This window comes from Crinia signifera, chromosome 6 (assembly GCF_055691185.1).
Source record: "Crinia signifera chromosome 6, ASM5569118v1, whole genome shotgun sequence".
NCBI lineage: Eukaryota > Metazoa > Chordata > Amphibia > Anura > Myobatrachidae > Crinia > Crinia signifera.
The window spans coordinates 19,254,687-19,277,029 of NC_139222.1; the positions used below are offsets into that span (position 1 = coordinate 19,254,687).

The window sequence follows — 22,343 nt, forward strand, 5'->3', positions numbered from 1 at the left end:
GGTACTCGAGGCTTCAGAGATTGTCTGTGGACTTGTGGCGTCTACCTCTGAGGTTAGATCTGTTAAGCCAAGGGCCGTTCTTACACATGGATTCAGCTCGGCTAAATTTGACGGCTTAGCTATTGAAACCGCCATCTTGAAGAACAAGGGTTTCTCGGAGGCTGTGGTTAACACAATGGTGAAAGCTAGGAAGTCAGTGTCTTCAGCTAACTATTATAGGGTCTGGAAGACCTATATTAGGTGGTGTGAAAGGCAGAAGTCGCGCTTTCGACTTTCTAAATTGCTGGAGTTCTTGCAGGATGGGTTTTCGTCTGGGTTAAGCCTTCAGTCTCTCAAGGTACAGATATCGGCCTTGTTGATTTATTTCCAGAAGAGGATAGCATTGCTACCTGAGGTGCAGACTTTCCTGCAAGGGGTTTCTCGGTTGAAACCCCCCTACAAGCAACCAGTGGCTCCATGGGATTTATCGCTGGTACTGGAATGTCTTCAAAAGGTGCCTTTTGAGCCGTTGAGGTCGGCTGACCTTAAGTTTCTTACATGGAAGCTTGTATTTTTGTTGGCAGTTGCGTCAGCAAAGAGAAAGAGAGTATCGGAGTTGGGAGCATTGTCCTGCAAGTCTCCTTTCCTTATATTTCATGATGACAGGGCTGTTCTTCAAACAGTACCCCAATTTTTGCCAAAAGTAATCTCTGCTTTTCATCTGAATCAGGAGATAGTTCTGCCTGTGTTCCAACCCCCAAGGGAAGAAGGAAAGGAAAAGGGACAAATTGAGAAATTTGGACGTTGTGCGCGCCTTGCGCATTTATGTGGACAGGGTGAAGGGTGTCAAAGCAGACCATTGCTAGGTGGTTGCATTCTGTCATTGCCTTTGCAGATACTAAGGTTGGTAGGCCTGTTCCGGCCAGGATTAATGTGCATACCACCAGGTCGGTCGCCACCTCTTGGGCGGTTCGACATGGGGCAACAGCTGAGCAGGTTTGCAGAGCTGCCACTTGGTCATCTGTTCATACTTTTTCCAAATTCTATAGGTTCCATGAGTTCGCGTCGGAGGACGCATCATTCGGACGAGCAGTAATGAGAGCTGCAGACCTGAGCGTACCCACCCACAGGACCGGCTCTGGAACGTCCCAATGTTGAGCTGTGTCACCAGGACCATTGAAAGAGAAAAAGGGATTTTTGTAAGAACTTACCGTTCAAATCCCTTTCTCTGATATGGTCCTGGTGACACAGCGATCCCTCCCTTACGCTCAGTAAGTATGCCAGTGTTCATGATGTTTCATGTTATAAATGGTTGAAAAGTTATTTTTTAAATTGTGCATATAATATGTGCAGGCGTTTGTACTGAGTTCATGTATTCCAGTGGCTTTGTAAGATTGAACTGAAGAGTCTGGGATGAAGAAGGGAGGAGCCTACCCTCCAAAAGCTTTAGGATAGGTACCTGGCTCCTGCGGACCCTCCTACATCCCAATGTTGAGCTGTGTCATCAGGACCATATCAGAGAAAGGGATTCGAACGGTAAGTTCTTACAAAAATCCCTTTTTTGCCAGCCCCTGCCTGGATGAGCCAGGCTCCATCTGTACATAGTTACATAGTAGGTGAGGCTGAATAAAGACTTGCGTCCATCTAGTTCAACCTATGTTTATAGTAGCTTATCCCGTGTTATATAGTATGTTCTGATGTTTTATAGTATGTTCTGATATGTTCCCCATGGCAGCCATTACAAGGAAGGGGATGAAATCCCAAGGTAGTTAGACAGGCTACTTTTTCCCCCAGGCCCCTCCCCCTGAGGGTTAAAGGGCTGCGCTAGCAAGCAGACTGCTGGTATGCCACCCACTCCAGCTGGGCCACCAGGGATAACGGTATCTGGGCAGCAGTGCTGGTAGTGGGGCAGCCCGGCGCGCACCGAATCCCCGCCATTTTACCGGCACTGCCTGCGGTCACTTCCCTGGGGGCATTTGCTAGCAGGGACAGTAGGCGGCACATCCCACAGTGATTCCCACCACCGATCCTTCCTTCCTGTCTCCAGCACGTGTGGAGGGACACAGAGAGCTTATCAGCCACCCGATGATCCACTCCTTCACTGCCAGAGAGCCTGGGCCAGTCCTCCCTGTACCTTTCATCCGAGGTCACAGGTTACAGAGTTTATGCTCCAGTTATCCATAGCTGCTTAAGGAGCTGAGTGCCATTTCTCATTGCATGGTATTCCTTGTGTGCTTGCTGTGTATTGTATACTGATGTAACACTATCACTGCCTGTCAGAAGTATACTGTTAGCTGTGTCTCTTTAAGCTGCCAAAGGACTACAAATATCTTCCAGGGATAGCTGTCCTAGTGACACTGGGCCCCCAGCATTGATGTCTTGTACATCCTGTAATGCTGACCTATCCCCCTAGGACTATGTCCAGGACGGATTATGTACAAGCTGCTATCTTTCAATGGGCGGAGGAGAAGATTCCTGCTCTCTCAGCAATCTTTATCCCGGAAGTCCTCAGTTCAGAAGAAGACTTTCTGAGTCGTCAGACTCTGGATGCTGGCAAATATGCCCTCCATCCGGAGGTGTTCCAGATGCTGGTACACCGTTGGGGCAGACCCAATGTGGGCTTGATGGCATCACACCACAACCACAAGGTCACCCTATATGGGGGGGGCCTGCATGGTGCACACCCTGTCAGCCCCGTTGCCATTTGCTCTAATGTACGCCTGCCCCACGATTTTGCTCCTCCTCAGAGTGATCCGCAAGTTGAAGGCAGAAGGAGGCACATTGATCCTAGTGGCTTCCCATTGGCCCAGTCGGATCTGGTTTATCGATCTGCAGGCCCTGTCAGTGGACGCTCTCATCCGTCTGCCTCTACGTCCAGACCTGCTCTCTCAGGGAGCCTGCCTACATCTACACTTGCAGCGTCTGGCTTTGACGGGGTGGCTGCTGAGACCTCCCTGTTAAGAGCTGGAGGCTTTAACTCAAGGGTAATCTCAACTATGCTCAGGGCCCGCAAACATTCGGTTGCGTCACAATCCGATCAGGTGATGGATCGAATAAAGCATGCCTCCTGTTATTATTAGGTTTGAGATTAATGTATTTCTGGTATTGTTTGTAAAATCCATCTGCCATTATTATGTGTGAGATCAGGGCATGCCTTGTATTATGGGTGTAAACTTAATGTGACCCAAAATGGGGGTTGCCTGTAAATTCCCCCTGCAGATTATAAGCACTGTGGACATTCCTCAGAGTAACCATCTGTATAGTTCTCTGGAATTAGGATCAGCGACCCCTCATAAATCAGATTGGGGTTTGGATCAGCATGGCCCAGAACAGGCCAAAGGTGCTCCCTCCACTTAAGATTTCTTATCAGCATTGGGGAATGTGGGTTACATTTTACACGATAAAGGAGTGTGTACAGACCACTTCAAAGCAGTGAACCAAGATCAATTATCTGGGAACATTCACTAGTGTCCAGCAGGGAAATGGTCAAAATCCTAAGGGTGGGAGGGATGAGGGAGCCTGCAGATAAAGCTCTCTTGTCGATATTTAAGTGGTACTACTTGGGGGAACAGCAAGCTAGCTGGAAGCGATCGGAGATTTCTTGTGGAGACCCCCCCACTACAGGATCCGTACTTAGGTGTAAGATACAGTTCTGTCATTTTTTTATTCCCTTTTATTTTGTTTGAGATGTATTTCTTTTGTGTGCACTTTTAAAATCATTGTAATATCTTGTAACCATTTTTATCACTAAAAGCTCTGTAGTATTTCTAGTAACAAATCCTACATATTCCAGTTTCTGATTTTGTGTTCTGAGGACTTTACACCAGAAGAGAATGCTATAACCTTCTTTATAATTGTGTTGGTTACCCCGATGTATGCATGCGTCCGTTCTTGCATTGTTGGCAGTGCCCTTATATAGGGGTCCCATGTGTCCAAAGTGCACCCCAGCCACGGCCGAAGCTGCTCAGATTGACGTATTTGGAGGAGCGACCGGTGGGTCCGTGACAGGTTGGTGCTTACCATCGCATCTGGCGGGCTTATTTTTCTTGGTGTCGTTCGCACCATTTCAATACCAGGACTTACCGCTTGACCAGGATTCTGTCCTTCTTACAAAAGGGCCTAGAGGCTGGATTGTGCTTATCTTCCTTACAGGTTCTGGCTTTGTCCATCCTGTAGCGCAGGAATTTGGCATTGTTGCAGGATGTCTGTACATTCATACAGGGTGTCCTCCATATCCAGCCCCCCCCCCCTTTGTTGCCCCGGTTGCCCAGTGGGATCTTTACTTGGTACTCACAGCTCTTCAGGCTCCACTGTTTGAGTACTTAAGGTTGGTGGACCTTTGTTTTCATGTTGGCGATTGCTTCGACCAGGAGGTTGTCTGACCTGTCGGCCCTGTCCTGTAGGTCACCATTCCTAATCTTCCATCCTGACAGGGCGGTTCTTCACACCATTCCTTCTCACCTCCCTATGTCATGTCAACCAGAAGATTGTGGTCCCTGCCTTTCAGGGGCTGGATGCTTCTCTGAACAGTCTTCCTTGGAAGAGGTTCGTGCATTACACATCTATGTGTGCCGCTCTAAGACTCTCCGGAATTGTACTCTATGGGTTTCAAAAGAGAGGTTGGCCTGCTACTAAGCAGACGATTGCCCGCTGGCTTCGCTCTGTCATCAAGCAGGTATACTTGGGTGCCTCCCTACTGGTTCTTGTGGGGGTCCAGGCTCATTCCACACGGTCTGTGGGTGCATCTTGGGCTGTTGCAACAGCAGAGCAACTTTGCAAGGAGGCGACTTGGTCGTCCTCCAATACCTTCTTGTGCTTTCATGCGTTTGATACGTTTGCCTCCCCGAACTCTGCTTTTGGCCAGAGTGTTCTTGCTGCTACACAAGCATCCCCACCCTAATGTGGCTGCTTTAGGATGTCCCAGCGTTGGCCCTGTGGCCCCTGATGTGTCCCAAAGAATAAAATAAGATTTATGTCTTACCTGGTAAATCTGTCTTCGAGGATGTCAGGGGCCACAGGAATCTCTCCCTGCCGTGTCCGCTTTAGTTATGTTACAGTTAATAGTTCCTCTGAGTGCTGGAATGCTCTTTCCCACTCCACTACCCAGCGTTAGCCTTCTTGCCCCTGACATCCTCAAATAAATAGATTTACCAGGTAAGACACATCTCATTATAATCCTGCTCTCCCCTTATATCATGTCACTGTGTGTTACCAGAGATCTGACCAGTCTCCTCCCCGCAATGTAAACCCACAATTGTCCCAATCACAACATTTGTTATGTTACCTGTGTGGTCACCTGGAGTAGTGGTAACCAGTGACTAGGACATGCTGCTAGTGTACCCCACAGCTACTGTGCTGCCACATGTATAGTGTGTGTGAGAGAAGTGACTGGCTGCACAGTGTCACTGGCTTAAGTGGGCTCCTGTCCCATAGTACTAGCTGGGCAATATGTAAGCTGGGAAATGTTACTCCCCTCAGTCTGCAGGTCACTGTGGCTGGGTCTATGCAGTCTGCATGTCACTGTGGCTGGGTCTATGCAGTCTGCATGTCACTGTGGCTGGGTCTATGCAGTCTGCATGTCAATGTCGGCAGGCATGAGACCCGGGCAGGGGATCAGGGCTGCCCATCTCTAGAGCTCACGTCTGGACTAGAGGTGTTCAGCCGGTCCCCTGGCAGGCTCCTGGAAGTATGTTTTGGAGGGAACCCTTCCCCCTAGCCAGACAGACTTGTCACCTGGGTGGTACCTAGCACCCCAGGTGGGCTGTGACTCAGAGGAGTAACCACTCCCCTCTGTCCATAAGGGACAATGTAGGCATGTGCCCAACTCATGCACAGCTCTGGCACTTAAGATAATTGTTTGGGGACCACAGGGTGGGCTTGTCCCCTGTGGTAATATGTATTGGAGTAACAGAAAAGGAGGGCTGCTGCCCTGTGTAAGTTGTAAATCTGCCTGTATCTAAATGCTGTAACATCTGTATGCTGACCCTCCTAGAGATAGGGGAAGAGATCTTTTCAGATCTTTGAGCAAATAAACATATATGCCAAACGTAATCCCATTTTCCAGCTGTACTGGGTAAAGCATCCAGTGTCTTCAGGCTCCGCTTTGCCAGCTACCGAAGCATAGGCCTGGTCTGTGACCAGTGGGGAACCAACCGATGCCAGTCAGGGGTGTGTCAGCAGCGTGTCAATTCATATACCCTTTCAAATGTCAATTCATAGTACTCAGGTGCCAATGTTTAGGCCTGAGGAGATATCCTTGGTCTGGTGGCGGCAGCTATATCCCTGCCCACTGCGTAGAGGGTGGAGTCAGTAATGAGCGGTTACTGACGGTTACAGGAAATCTCTTATTGGCCAGGTCCTGTGAGACCAGAAACCGCCATCTGTGGACCTGAAGAGCGTAGTCAGAGCCTAGGGCAGGCATCCGTTCATAACCATAATGACCTCTTTTATCTGTGTAACAGTTACAGTTGCTGTACGTATATATAGAATTGTAATAAGTGGTTGTAGTTGGTCATTATAGACATCATGGACTCATTAATGGTATTATCCTGGGGGGGGGGGGGGGGGGGGGGCGTGAAGCAGTCAGGTTGGAGAAGATGAGCCATGGACTGAGAAGTTGGGGAGGACACATAGGAGCAGGTTACAGTAATCCAGTCTAGAGATGACCAGTGAGTGGATGAGGGTTTTAGTTGCCTCCATGGTGAGTGAGGATCTGATCCTGGAAGCTGCCAATACTGGGACAGGGACTGAATGTAAGAAAGGGTGGAGGTCAGGTGGCCAATCCCGGGATCTGGCCCCAAAAACACCAGGATTTCAATTCTGGGATTGGAGTTACCAATCGTGGGAGTTCAGGATTAGACTGCGCATGTGCAGTTTAATGCCGAGCAGTGTCAGAGGTCATGCTGTGCAGGTCAAACAGATACACTGCAGAAGGACTCACAGCAGCTTTGCCCGCCCACAGCCAAACTGCATGCCCCGGCCCCTCTAGCTCTCCGACACTGGGCTACCCGGCCACACCTCCAGCAGCACTGTGTGTGTGTGTACGTATGTATGTATGTGTGTGTGTGTATGTATATGTGTGTGTGTATGTATATGTATGTATGTATGTATGTATATATAATATATAATATAATTTCTAGACCAAGTGCATAAACCCAAAGGTAATGCAAGTGATGGGACCAGCAGCACATCCAGTAAATATAACAATTGTAAATTTAATCAAAAGCATGAGGTCATGATACTTAGCACAGGCAGCAGCAGCTATACATCCACAGACAAAGCTCCATGTGGCAGCAGCATGATAAGCCTGTCAGCCATGTAGTACCCTGACGGGACTGTTTCGGTGCACATGCGCCTTTTTCAAAGGGCAACCAACATACACAGATGAAATATGACCTTTAAATGGTGGTGGAATGCACCAGGCTTACCGATGACCAGGGGCGCCATGCCGCTGCTCCAGCTGTGTCACTGTCTTCCCTGCACCACATCATCCCCTCCCGCGCCACTGTACACTCTCCGGAAAAAAAAGAACCGGAAGTGGAACTAGTTACACGGACTGAGTGTGTGGGGAGCAGGTTAGACGGGATGCAGTTAATTTGCCGGCGGTCGGGATCCCGGCGGTCGGAATCCCGACACTGGAATCCCGACCGCCGAAATCCCGAAACTTTCTCCCTCTGTGGGTGTCCACGACACCCATAGAGGGAGAATAAAATAGCGTGCCGAGCGCAGCGAGCGCAGCAAACCCGCAAGGGGGGGCGATCCATGTCCCCCCCTTGTCGGGATTTCGGCGGTCGGGATTCCAGTGTCGGGATTCCGACCGCCGGCAAATCGTATCGGATCCGGTTAGACTGCTACACACATCCGAATATGGTCAGCACTGTGTCCCTGTTGTCATGGCAACCCGGTGTTTCCCTTATTACAAGCAAAGACCTAAACAAATACACAGTGTTGCTGTCTGAGGCGCCCAGCTATATCATGACACATATCAACAATATTGTAAGGACTCAAATAACTTTTCAATAGATGCTGTTTACAGCATACTAATAAACTCATTGGATAATTAATTCTAGGTCCTATATGTATACTGTGACCTGGGCGTCTCATAAAGAAATATCATAGAAAAAAGTGCCAAAAATAATAGTTACATTAAATAAAATAACAGAAACCTAATGAAAGACATATAGATATACCAAAAGGTTACATAATAATGAATGATAAAGCAGGCCAATAGTCAAAAAGACCATAAAGACCCCATCAGGTGCACCCATTATGTACTGTACTTAAAGGAATATAGACATATTGATTTCCTCATTGAGTCCATGAGGTGCCAGGGACTGAAGATTGTAAATCCATTGGCTCTCGCGCTGGAGAAGTCTCTTATGTCGGTCACCTCCTCTCCTTAAAGGGGGATATGGTCAATTGGCATGAATTTCAATTCATTCATTTTATGTCCAAAGTTTGCAAAATGCCTGGCAACAGGAGGAGTGGTGTTATCAATTTTGATTAATGCTTTTTTCACAGAGGATCCGTGGGCTGCTATCCTCTCCTTCAATGTACGGACCGGTTTGCCCACATATACTTTTTGGCATGGGCATAACACAATGTAAATCACATATTTTGTGTCACAGTCCATTCGGTGATTGATGTTATATACTCGACCAGTCAGGAAATGCTGCCAATTGCTGCCTGTGATTATATGTTTACAGTTGACGCACCCTGGACACCTAAATGAACCCTTTCTGGTACTAAGCCATGTGCCAGTCCTGTCCACTCTGGGACTAATGTCCGAATAAACAACATGCTGTCTAATGTTCTGGCTTCGCTTATAACAGAACAGGGGAGGTTTCTTGCACATTTCCCCTATCATTGGGTCTGTGCGAAGGATATGCCAGTGCGAAGGATATGCCATAATAGCAGATCGAAGCTTGCCAGATGTGATGGAGTACGTATTGGAAAACATCAATCTATCCTCCTTTTCCTTCCCTTTGGTTGCCATGCTCAATAGATCCTGCCGATCAAGTGCAAGACATTTATCCTTTGCAGCCTTGATCTCCTTGATGCCATAGCCTCTCTCACTAAAGCATTTGCTCATTTCATCTAGGACTCCATTCAGGTCCTCTATGAGAGGTAATCCTTACTGCCCTAAGCAGCTGAGCATATGGCAGTCCTGCTTTAGGTGGTTTAGGATGAAAGCTTGTTGCAAGGAGCAAGCTTTTCCTGTCGGTAGGCTTTTTAACCCCTTCATGACAGAGCCAGTTTGTGCCTTCATGACAGAGCCCTTTTTTTCAAATCTGACATGTCTCACTTAAGTGGGGATAACTTTTTTTTGCTTTTACTTATCCCAGTGATTTTGAGATTGTTTTCTCGTGACACATTGTACTTCAAGTTAGTGGTAAATTTGGGTCGATACAGTCTGTGTTTTTTTGTGAAAAATACCAAAATATCGTGAAAAAATGGAAAATTTAGCAATATGCAAAATGTCACATTTTCTGCTTGTGAGACAAATAATCATACCACTCAAAATAGTTAATAACTAACAAAGACCATATGTCTACTTTATGTTGCAATCATTATTTCAACCTCCTTTTCATTTTTTTGGACACTAGGAGGCTTCAGATATGACTAGCAAATTCTCAAATTTTCAAGAAAATTTCAAACACTGATTTTTTTAGGGACCAGTTCAGTTCTGATGTGACTTTGAGGGACTTGTATGTGAGACACCCCCATAAATGATGCCATTTCAAAAACTGCACCCCTCACAGTATTCAAAACAGCATTTTGGAAGTTTGTTAACCCTTTAGGTGTTTCACAGGAATTAAAACAAAGTGTAGGTGAAATTTCAAAATTTCTTTTTTTTTGCAGAGTTTCAATTTTAATACATTTTTCTAACGAATACAGTAGATTTTACTAGAGAAATGTGACTAAAAATTGATTCCCCCAATTCTTTTGTTTTCAAAAATATCCTATATGTGGCCCTAGTGTGCACGTTGACCAAACCACAGGCTTCATAATAGAAGGAGCACCTACTTGATTTTGGAGCCTCCTTTTTATGAGATTTTTTTTTAGGCACCATGTAGGTTTCTAGGCACCATAAGTGCTAAAAGTTAGGAACCTCCCCCACAAGTCACCCCATTTTGCAATCTACACCCCTCAGGGAATTCATCTAGGGGTATAGTGTACATTTCAAACCCCCAGGGGTTTCACCAATTTTGGTACAACTGGGATGTGAAAATGGAAAATTAAATTTTTTTACACAAACATGCAGTTCTGGCTCAAAATTTTTCATTTTCACAAGGAATGAAGGAGACAAAGCACCCCAAAATCTGTGCCCCAATTTCTCCCGAGTACGGCAATGCCTCACATGTGACCAAAAAATACCAGTTGGGCACATGGCAGGACTCAGAAGGGAAGGAGTGATTTTTGGATTTGGCAGCACAGATTTTGGTGGAATGAATGGTGGGTGCCATGTTGCATTAGCAAGACTCCCAAAGCACCAATACAGTGGAACCCCCCCACAAGTCACCCCATTTTGCAAACTACACCCCTCAGGCAATTCATCTAGGGGTATAGTGTACATTTCAAACCCCCAGGGGTTTCACCAATTTTGATACAACTGGGCAGTGAAAATGAAAAATTACATTTTTTTACACAAAAATGCAGTTCTGGCTCAAAATTTTTCATTTTCACAAGGAATGAAGGAGACAAAGCACCCCAAAATCTGTGCCACAATTTCTCCCGAGTACGGCAATGCCTCACATGTGACCAAAAAATACCAGTTGGGCGCATGGCAGGACTCAGAAGGGAAGGAGTGATTTTTGGATTTGGCAGCACAGATTTTGGTGGAATGAATGGTGGGTGCCATGTTGCATTAGCAAGACTCCCAAAGCACCAATACAGTGGAACCCCCCCACAAGTCACCCCATTTTGCAAACTACACCCCTCAGGCAATTCATCTAGGGGTATAGTGTACATTTCAAACCCCCAGGGGTTTCACCAATTTTGATACAACTGGGCAGTGAAAATGAAAAATTACATTTTTTTACACAAAAATGCAGTTCTGGCTCAAAATTTTTCATTTTCACAAGGAATGAAGGAGACAAAGCACCCCAAAATCTGTGCCCCAATTTCTCCCGAGTACGGCAATGCCTCACATGTGACCAAAAAATACCAGTTGGGCGCATGGCAGGACTCAGAAGGGAAGGAGTGATTTTTGGATTTGGCAGCACAGATTTTGGTGGAATGAATGGTGGGTGCCATGTTGCATTAGCAAGACTCCCAAAGCACCAATACAGTGGAACCCCCCCACAAGTCACCCCATTTTGCAAACTACACCCCTCAGGCAATTCATCTAGGGGTATAGTGTACATTTCAAACCCCCAGGGGTTTCACCAATTTTGATACAACTGGGCAGTGAAAATGAAAAATTACATTTTTTTACACAAAAATGCAGTTCTGGCTCAAAAATTTTCATTTTCACAAGGAATGAAGGAGACAAAGCACCCCAAAATCTGTGCCCCAATTTCTCCCGAGTACGGCAATGCCTCACATGTGACCAAAAAATACCAGTTGGGCACATGGCAGGACTCAGAAGGGAAGGAGTGATTTTTGGATTTGGCAGCACAGATTTTGGTGGAATGAATGGTGGGTGCCATGTTGCATTAGCAAGACTCCCAAAGCACCAATACAGTGGAACCCCCCCACAAGTCACCCCATTTTGCAAAGTACACCCCTCAGGGAATTCATCTAGGGGTATAGTGTACATTTCAAACCCCCAGGGGTTTCACCAATTTTGGTACAACTGGGCAGTGAAAATGAAAAATTACATTTTTTTACACAAAAATGCAGTTCTGGCTCAAAATTTTTCATTTTCACAAGGAATGAAGAAGACAAAGCACCCCAAAATCTGTGCCCCAATTTCTCCCGAGTACGGCAATGCCTCACATGTGACCAAAAAATACCAGTTGGGCGCATGGCAGGACTCAGAAGGGAAGGAGTGATTTTTGGATTTGGCAGCACAGATTTTGGTGGAATGAATGGTGGGTGCCATGTTGCATTAGCAAGACTCCCAAAGCACCAATACAGTGGAACCCCCCCACAAGTCACCCCATTTTGCAAAGTACACCCCTCAGGGAATTCATCTAGGGGTATAGTGTACATTTCAAACCCCCAGGGGTTTCACCAATTTTGGTACAACTGGGCAGTGAAAATGAAAAATTACATTTTTTTACACAAAAATGCAGTTCTGGCTCAAAATTTTTCATTTTCACAAGGAATGAAGAAGACAAAGCACCCCAAAATCTGTGCCCCAATTTCTCCCGAGTACGGCAATGCCTCACATGTGACCAAAAAATACCAGTTGGGTGCATGGCAGGACTCAGAAGGGAAGGAGTGATTTTTGGATTTTGCAGCTCAGATTTTGGTGGAATGAATGGTGGGTGCTATGTTGCATTACCAATACAGTGGAACCCCCCCACAAGTGACCCCATTTTGCAAACTACACCCCTCAGGGAATTCATCTAGGGGTATAGTGTACATTTCAAACCCCCAGGGGTTTCACCAATTTTGATACAACTGGGCAGTGAAAATGAAAAATTACATTTTTTTACACAAAAATGCAGTTCTGGCTCAAAATTTTTCATTTTCACAAGGAATGAAGGAGACAAAGCACCCCAAAATCTGTGCCCCCATTTCTCCAGAGTACGGCAATGCCTCACATGTGACCAAAAAATACCAGTTGGGTGCATGGCAGGACTCAGAAGGGAAGGAGTGATTTTTGGATTTTGGAGCACAGATTTTGGTGGAATGAATGGTGGGTGCTATGTTGCATTACCAATACAGTGGAACCCCCCCACAAGTGACCCCATTTTGCAAACTACACCCCTCAGGGAATTCATCTAGGGGTATAGTGTACATTTCAAACCCCCAGGGGTTTCACCAATTTTGATACAACTGGGCAGTGAAAATTAAAAATTACATTTTTTTACACAAAAAATGCAGTTCTGGCTCAAAATTTTTCATTTTCACAAGGAATGAAGGAGACAAAGCACCCCAAAATCTGTGCCCCCATTTCTCCAGAGTACGGCAATGCCTCACATGTGACCAAAAAATACCAGTTGGGTGCATGACAGGACTCAGAAGGGAAGGAGTGATTTTTGGATTTTGCAGCTCAGATTCTGGTGGAATGAATGGTGGGTGCTATGTGGCATTAGCAAGACCCCTGAAGCACGGTGAAATGATGAACCTAATAATCCATAGATGTGTGGTATATTTTGAAACACTCCTTTATACATAGGCCGGGTTTGTCGGGGCAAGTTTCACAGTGGAAAATAGTTTCCTTTCTTATTCCCTTTTTATAGCAAACTTTGCACCTTTTTTGTGTCCTGCCCTTTCTTGCAGTGGAGGGGATTTCGTTGGGAAAATGCTGCCCTGGTACAATACGGGGGCCAGTACTAGAAGTACTGGGGCCCTCTGCCTGCTGGTTCCCAAATATTAGGCCCTTTATGACTTCCTCTTGAAAGTGCATAAATGTCCCCCTCTGGCCGGTAGAACGGAATAGCACGTAAGCGTTATACAGTGCCATCTGGATGATATACACGGCCAGCTTCTTGTACCAGATATTTGTTTTCCGCAGGGCACTGTACGGCTTCAGTACCTGATCTGAAAGATCCACTCCGCCCATGTACTTATTGTAATCTAGGATACAATTTGGTTTTGAGGTGTGGGTACTGGTACCTCGTACAGGGATGGAGGTGGTACTGTCTCCATGAATTGTTGTCAGTATAAGGACATCCCTCTTGTCCTTATATTTGACCAACAACATATTTTCGGTGCATATTTCCCCTGCTTTCACCCCTTCTCATTACTTGGGCAATGTGCGTTTTTGGGAGGCCTCTTTGGTTCTTACGCACAGTACCGCAAGCTGCTGTACCTCTTGAACCAAGGGCCTTAAACAGGGGGATGCTGGTGTAAAAGTTATCCACATAGAGGTGATAACCCTTATCCAGGAAGGGGTGCATTAAATCCCAGACAATTTTTCCACTAACACCTACGAGGCAGGGGGGGCATTCTGGCGGCTCAATTCTTGAATCCTTCCCTTCATATACCCTAAACTTGTGGGTGTACCCTGTGGTGCTTTCACACAGCTTATACATTTTTATGCCATACCTTGCCCTCTTACTGGGAAGGTACTGGCGGAATTTAACCCTTCCTTTAAAATGTATAAGGGACTCGTCGATGCTAATACATTTATCAGGGATGTATAGCTCTGCAAATTTGGCACTGAAATGATCAATGACCGGCCTGACTTTGAATAGCCTGTCAAAGGTGGGATCATCTCTGGGTGGGCACTGTGCATTATCGGTGTAATGTATAAATTTATGGATTGCCTCAAAACGAGTCCGAGTCATGGCCATACGGTAAAATGGGGTGCTGTACAGAACATCTGTACTCCAATATTGCCTAATTTGTGGCTTTTTTACTATGCCCATATGAAACACCAGACCCCAAAACGTCATCATCTCTACTGCATCTACAGGGGTCCACCTAGCAAATGATGACGTGGGGTTTTGAGCAATAAACTGCTGGGCATATAAATTAGTTTGGTCCACCATTAAATTTATAAAATCATCAGAGAAAAATAATTTGAAAAAGTCAATTTCTCTGAGACCTGTGGAATCAAATTGGATTCCTGGCATGGCCAAAAACTCAGGAACCTGGGGCTCAAAATTGTCTGGTGGTGGGGTCCATACGAGATCAATTATTGGGGGGGGGGTCTCAGCTGCTCTACGGGGGCGTCTTTGAGGGGGTCCCTCATCACCAGAGGAGGAAGAGGAGCTTAAGACGAATCCTTCAAATTCCCCGCTTGCCTCACTGGCTGTGTCAGAATCAGAAGCAAGCATGGCATATGCCTCCTCCACTGAATACATTCTTCTGGATGACTGGGATGACATTTGGGATGACATTTTTATTTTTGTGTTACTGGTAGTGAAATGTTTCAACACGTGTATAGTGTAGGGGGGGGTACAAACTTTATTTCAACCCGGGGGGTATGTAGTGTGTTGTGTGTATGTAGAAAAAACAAAAAAAATACTTTATACAAAAAAAAAAAAATTGAAGGGGTTAAAAAAAAAAAAATTGAAGGGGTTAAAAAAACAAAAAAAAAGGTCCTGCGCCAAAAATTGAGCACAGATGTTGGTCAGTAACGTCCGTCACTGAACAGCGCTCAAAGGCAACAGGAATTTGATCAAAAAAAAAAAAAAATAGATCAACCCTGTGCCGAAAAAGCTGATCAGTGATGTACGTCACTGATCAGCGCACAGTGGCCACAGGACACCCACAAAATCACAATGTGTGTAAAAAAAAAATTAAAAAAAGACCACACAGCACCCACAAAAAAAAAAAAAAGGTGATCAGTGATGCGACACTGATTACCAGTGAGGGGCAGCAGGTGCACAACCTTTGGTGCAACTGGCAGCAACTGACAGGTATATATAAAAAAAAAAAACCTCTGCGCCCCCAAAAAGTTGCTGATCACCTCAGATATAGTGATCAGCACAAAAGGCGGGGGTAGCAGACACAAAATATACACTCTCTATCACTCTCTGTCACTATCTCTCTCTATCTCTCACTATCTATCACTATCTATCACACTGCAGCAGCAGCACTGACAGTTATATGTATAAAAAAAAACCTGCACCCCCAAAAAGGGGGGGTAGCAGACACAAAATATACACTCTCTATCACTCTGTCACTATCTCTCTCTATCTCTCACTATCTATCACTATCTATCACTATGACACTGCAGCAGCAGCACTGACAGTTATATATATATAAAAAAAAAACCTGCACCCCCAAAAAGGGGGGGTAGCAGACACAAATCTCTCTATCTCTCACTATCTATCACTATCTATCACTATCTATCACTATGACACTGCAGCAGCAGCAGTGACAGTTATTTATATATAAAAAAAACCTGCACCCCCAAAAAGGGGGGGTAGCAGACACAAAATATAGCTCTCTCTGTCACTATCTCTCTATCTCTCTCTCTCTATCTCTCTATCACACTGCAGCAGCAGCAGGAAGTCTCAGGAAGTCAGATCCAGGAAGCGTCCAGCACGCTACAAGCAGTGATCAAGTGATCAGGTAAGGTATTTGCAAGGATCAGGTAAGTATTAGCAAGGATCAGGTCAGTATCACGGCAGATAGGCACGGTGACCGCTCTGCACGCTATTCCAGACCGGAATGGCGTCTGCAGCGCAGTCACCGTTAGTTTAAATGTCGCGCCTTGGCTGTGATTGGTCCGTGGGTCCCACAGACCAATCACAGCCTTGGGGGCAGGTGGGGTGAGGGTGGGGTGAGGTGTCATCGTCACCGATGACCCCCTCATGCCCCCTGACGCCCGGCGGTGATTGACACCTGTGTTACCAAGCGTCTGATTCGCTGGTAACACAGGAAAACGCTGTGAATGGCTGTTCACACTGAACAGCCAATCACAGCGATCGCCGACGGGGGGGCGACATCGCAGCCCCCCCTGGGCATGCAGGGACATGTCTGCTGTCAGGGACAGCAGACATCGTCCCTCTGTCACTGCGTCTCGAGACGCAGTGACAGTTTAAAGTCATGACGTATATATACGTCATGTGTCGGGAAGTACTTCCCGGCCATGACGTATATATACGTCAAATGTCGTGAAGGGGTTAAACAATCTGGTAACAAACTGACCATCCGAAATTGATACTGAGACCTCTAGAAAATCAATAGATTCCCCTTTAGCAATGTGGGTGAACCTGATGGAGCCAGGGAGGGAGTTAAGCCGCGTGACGAACTCCTCTAAAAGTTCCATACTGCTGGTCCAAATAAAAAAATAAATCGTCGATGTAACGAACGTACATCGAAATGAATGTGGAAAACTTAATATCTGACATGAGAAAACGGCTCTCAAAATCATACATAAAAAGGTTTGCATACGACGGGGCCATGTTGGACCCCATCGCGGTTCCCTTAAGCTGCAAATAAAAACTATTATCAAAAAGAAAATAATTTTTGTGTAAGATGAACTCGATGAGCAAAATCAAAAATTTAGATAATGGACCGGTGTAATGTGAACTTGCACTGATGGTTCTCCTGATTGCAGCCACTCCCTCCTCATGGCCTATATCTGTATACAGGCTGGTGACGTCCATTGTCACCAGCATACTGTTGGTAAGTGGCCTGTCAAACATTTTCAATTTGTTGAGGAAATGGGTAGTATCACGTAGCCAGTAGGGGGTATTTTGAACCACTGATTGGAGAAGAAAATCAACGTATTGGGAGATAGGTTGACCTAAGGATCCAATTGAGGAGATTATAGGTCTCCCTGGGGGTAGTGTCATTGACTTCTGAATCTTGGGTAATATGTAGATGAGGGGTATCCGCGGATAATCCTGTGTCAAGAACTCGGCGATCCCCTCATCTATCCACCCATTCGACAAGCCCATACCTATGATGGAATCCATCTCCACCTTGTATTTGGTGGTAGGGTCAAAGCACAGTTTTTGTAACATGTATTGTCAAAGAGTTGCCGCAGAACTTCATTAACATACATATCACGATACAACACAACTATCCCCCCGCCTTTATCGGCGGGGCGGATAACAATGGCTTTGTTCTCACGCAGTGATTTCAAAGCCATCATTTCATCACGTGTAAGGTTGGATCGCTGAATTCTGGATTTTCTGAGTTCTGGCAACACCTCATTGTGCACTAGGCTCATGAAGATCTCTATGGACGCATCGTTACTGGGAGGGTCAAAAGATGACCGTACTCTAAAGGGGCTAAGCTCAATGCCTTGTATATTAGATTTTTGTTTAGAAAAATGGTCCTTCAACCTTAATTGACGTTGGAATTTATTCAATTCTGTCTGTCAAAAACTTTTTGTTCAAATGTCGGGACAAAAGTAAGCCCCTTATTCAGCACATCTAATTCTGACTTCGTAAGTTGGTATGTCAAGAGGTTGAATACCATTACTTCCCCCTTCCCTTTCGATATTTTGTTTTTTTCTGTGCTTTGAACCTCCCCCCCCCCCCTACAAGGTTTTTTCATCTCTGTCTGTTGCGAGTGGAGTTTCCCTCTCCTAAGAAAGGCGCAGTAGCGCCCCTAGGGAGTTGTTCAGTCTCACTCCGGGGGGAATCTACATCCGTAAACTCCACCTCTCCCCTTCTCCTATAACCAAATCCTCCTCTCCAGGTTTTTCTCATAGTTTGACCTGATAGCCACGGGTAAACTTTAGCATCCCTATAATCCTCCTTAACGTTTCTGTATTTACTTTTTTGAAAATAAGTAACTCGGATTTTAATTTGGATACTGCAACCTCAAGTTTGACAAGCCATTCACCTCCAGCATCTTCATTCAAGCTGGAAATACCACTGCCTTCGCACTGGTTAAGTTCCTGCTGTACAGTTATAATATCTTTATTGACCTGTTGGATGACTAAAATCATTAGATCTTTAATACACTGATTCAAAATCTGACACCACCGAGTACAAAAATCTTTGTTTGATCGACCCAATGTTGGCTGATTCCTTACACGTAACCCCCGTGGAATCAAATGATCTTTGTGATATTGTGACAAAGTAAGCCCGTGAAGCTCCAGCTATATAGTAGTGTCATTGAACAGTATTTTAGAAATGTCCTGATCAGTAAACCTTTTGGTACCGGTAATGTCCTCCATGATAAATTCACCACTCTGGACCTTCGCAAGAAAATTCCAACAAAAAAGTAATGGAAAATAAGTATATACAATTTTTAAGCAGGTGCATATCCAAAAATCCAAAAATATTTAGTATATAAATTGCTTGCAGGGAACGCACACCAATTCATAGTACTCAGGTGCCAATGTTTAGGCCTGAGGAGGTATCCTTGGTCTGGTGGTGGCAGCTATATCCCTGCCCACTGTGTAGTGGGTGGAGTCAGTAATGAGCGGTTACTAACGGTTACAGGAAATCTACCAGAAACCGCTATCTGTGGACCTGAAGGGCGTAGTCATGAGCCTAGGGCAGGCATCCGGTCACAATCATAATGACCTCCTTTATCTGTGTAACAGTCACATTTGCTGTATGTACATATAGAATTGTAATAAGTGGTTGTAGTTGGTCAATTCATTATAGACTCATTAATGGTATTATCCTGGGGGGGGGGGGCTGAAGCAGTCAGGTTGGAGAAGATGAGCCGTGGCCACGCCTCCAGCAGCACTGTATGTGTATGTATGTGTGTGTGTGTATGTATGTATGTATATGTATGTGTATATATATATATATATATATATATTATTTTTTTAATTAGGGAAGCCAATACCAGGATCCTGGGTATCCCGGGATTGGGCATTTTCAATCCTGAATTTCTGGATTAAAAAATGCCCCAGGATTGGCATCCCTAGATGGTAATAAAACAGCGGCCTTGCAGCATCATTGGTGAGGTGTCAGTAGATAGTAAAATCATGGTAGGCGAGGGGACCCCAGAGTGTGGGGAGGCAATCAGCTCAGTCTTGGCATTTATTTACTAAAGGTCAATTTAAAATTCGATATTAATCGATGTTGGGCTTCCAGGGCTAGAACACACATTTACTGACGGTTGGATTTTTATATTAATTTTTAAATGTTAGTAAATGTGTCCTAGCCCACGAAGTTCAGCATTAATAGCTAGTTTAAAGCAATCAATATTGACCTTAAGTAAATATATCCCTCAGGCTGGGTATATACTCTTATAGCTATATCTGTGGACGGATCGGGCAGTGTGTTCTCAATACACCCTGCCCAATCCATAGTAACTGATATCACAACTAGGAGGGTACAATTACATGCGCTGGCCAATTCAGCTGCACATCACCGCTGCCTACTGCAGCGGGTGTAAGGGTGGTCAGGAGATCACCCTTACACACAGCACCATCTAGCTTTAGGTATGTTGACCTTTGCCTGTGTTGCTGAGCTGACGCAATATATCTGACCAACATCGTTCACAGATCTATCACTGCCTGACAGATCAGCGATATATCGGCCAGTGTGTACGCAGCATTAGACATGTTCAGTATAAGTACTAAATTATCCATGAACATTTGCCTCTCAATGTAAACGATTCTATCTGTTTCCTGTAGATGGGCGCACAAGCAGGAATACCTCGGAGGGAGATCTCATTGTGTCTCCAGGTTTTATAGAAGATAAGAACTTCAGACGAGATTCTCCAGAAGAAAAAATGATTATCCCCAATACACACCCAACATTTCACAGTGCAGATATTTCATCTGGTCCCTCTAGTCATGAGGAACCTTCTCCTGATCATTCAGACATTACTACACACAGGACAGACCATAAAGATGATACAATATCATCCAGTTCTGAGTTTGGTAACAGTTCTATACATCAGTCAGATTCTCTTTTACATCAGAGACCTAACACAGGGGAGAAACCATTTTCATGTTCTGAATCTGGGAAATATTTTACACATAAATCGGCTCTTGTCAAACATAAGATAAGGCACATAGGTGAGAAACCATTTTCATGTTCTGAATGTGAGAAATGTTTTAGAGATAAATACACTCTTGTTCAACATGAGAGAATTCACACAGGTGAGAGACCATTTTCATGTTCTGAATGTGGGAAATGTTTTAGAGATAAATCAACTCTTGTTAGACACAAGATAAGTCACACAGGTGAGAAACCATTTCTATGTCCTGAGTGTGGGAAATGTTTTAGACAAAAAAACAGTCTAGTTGCACATGAGAGACTTCACACAGTGGAGAAACCATTTTCATGCTCTGAATGTGAGAAATGTTTTATAAATAAATTAGCTCTTGTTAAACATGAGAGAAGTCACACAGGAGAGAAACCATTTTCATGTTCTGAATGTAAGAAATGTTTTAGATATAAATTATGTCTTGTTAAACATGAGAGAAGTCACACAGATGAGAGACCATTTTCATGCACCGAATGTGGGAAATGTTTTAGACAAAAACAAAGTCTTGTTATACATGAGAGAATTCACACAGGAGAGAAACCATTTTCATGCTCTGAATGTGAGAAATGTTTTAGAGATAAATCAACTCTTGTTATACATGAGAGAATTCACACAGGTGAGAAACCATTTTCATGTTCTGAATGTGAGAAATGTTTTACAAGTAAATTATCTCTTGTTAAACATGAGAGAAGTCACACAGGTGAGAAACCATTTTCATGTTCTGAATGTGGCAAACGTTTTGGACAAAAAGACAATCTTGTTTTACATGAGAGACTTCACACAGGGGAGAAGCCATTTTCATGCTCTGAATGTGAAAAAAGTTTTAGAAATAAATTATCTCTTGTTAGACATAAGAGAAGTCACACAGGTGAGAAACCATTTTCGTGTTCTGAATGTGAGAAATGTTTTAGACAAAAAGACAGTCTAGTTACACATCAGAGACTTCACACAGGGGAGAAACCATTTCCATGCTCTAAATGTGAGAAATGTTTTATAGCTAAATCGAATCTTGTTAAACATGAGAGACTTCACACAGGAGAGAAACCATTTTCATGTTCTGAATGTGAGAAATGTTTTATAAATAAATCTGCTCTTGTTAAACATGAGAGACTTCACACAGGTGTGAAACCATTTTCATGTTCTGAATGTGAGAAATGTTTTAGAGATAAATCAACTCTTATTAGACATAAGAGACTTCACACAGGTGAGAAACCATTTTCATGTTCTGAGTGTGGGAAATGTTTTAGACAGAAAGAGACACTAGCTACACATGAGAGACTTCACACAGGTGAGAAACCATTTTCATGTTCTAAATGTGAGAAATGTTTTATAGCTAAATCGGATCTTGTTAAACATGAGAGACTTCACACAGGTGAGAAACCATTTTCATGTTCTAAATGTGAGAAATGTTTTATAGCTAAATCGAATCTTGTTAAACATGAGAGACTTCACACAGGTGAGAAACCATTTAAATGTTCAGAGTGTGGGAAATGTTTTAGACGGAAAGGGACACTAGTTACACATGAGAGACTTCACACAGGTGAGAAACCATTTTCATGTTCTGAGTGTGGGAAATGTTTTAGACGGAAAGAGACACTAGTTACACATGAGAGACTTCACACAGGTGAGAAACCATTTTCATGTTCTGAATGTGGGAAATGGTTTACAGATAAATCAAATCTTCGTCAACACCTGAAAACTCACACACAAAAAAATATAATTTCAATGAGCAGATCTACATGAAACTGAAGCATCAATACCAAATTCCTCTATCATCCGTTGGGTGTGGATTATTAGATAGACAGTGTTTAGATAGACCATTAATAGGTCCCCTTTCCACGCCCCCTACCACTCCTCCTTGTACGACCTTTTATATATGA

The 22,343-nt window shown here is 44.4% G+C and overlaps 2 protein-coding genes across 2 annotated transcripts in view; one reads left to right on the forward strand and one right to left on the reverse strand.

The window, feature by feature from the left end:
* LOC146009536 (uncharacterized) overlaps positions 1-22,343 on the forward strand; it is a 783,885-nt gene that overhangs the window by 716,669 nt on the left and 44,873 nt on the right. Inside the window, 1 exon segment of the mRNA XM_083149979.1 lies at positions 20,105-22,192. Coding sequence (XP_083006105.1) covers positions 20,105-22,192 — 2,088 coding nt within the window.
* The window catches only part of LOC146010088 (uncharacterized), a 340,453-nt gene that overhangs the window by 76,142 nt on the left and 241,968 nt on the right, over positions 1-22,343 (reverse strand). The gene's annotated exons all lie outside the window — the stretch shown is intronic.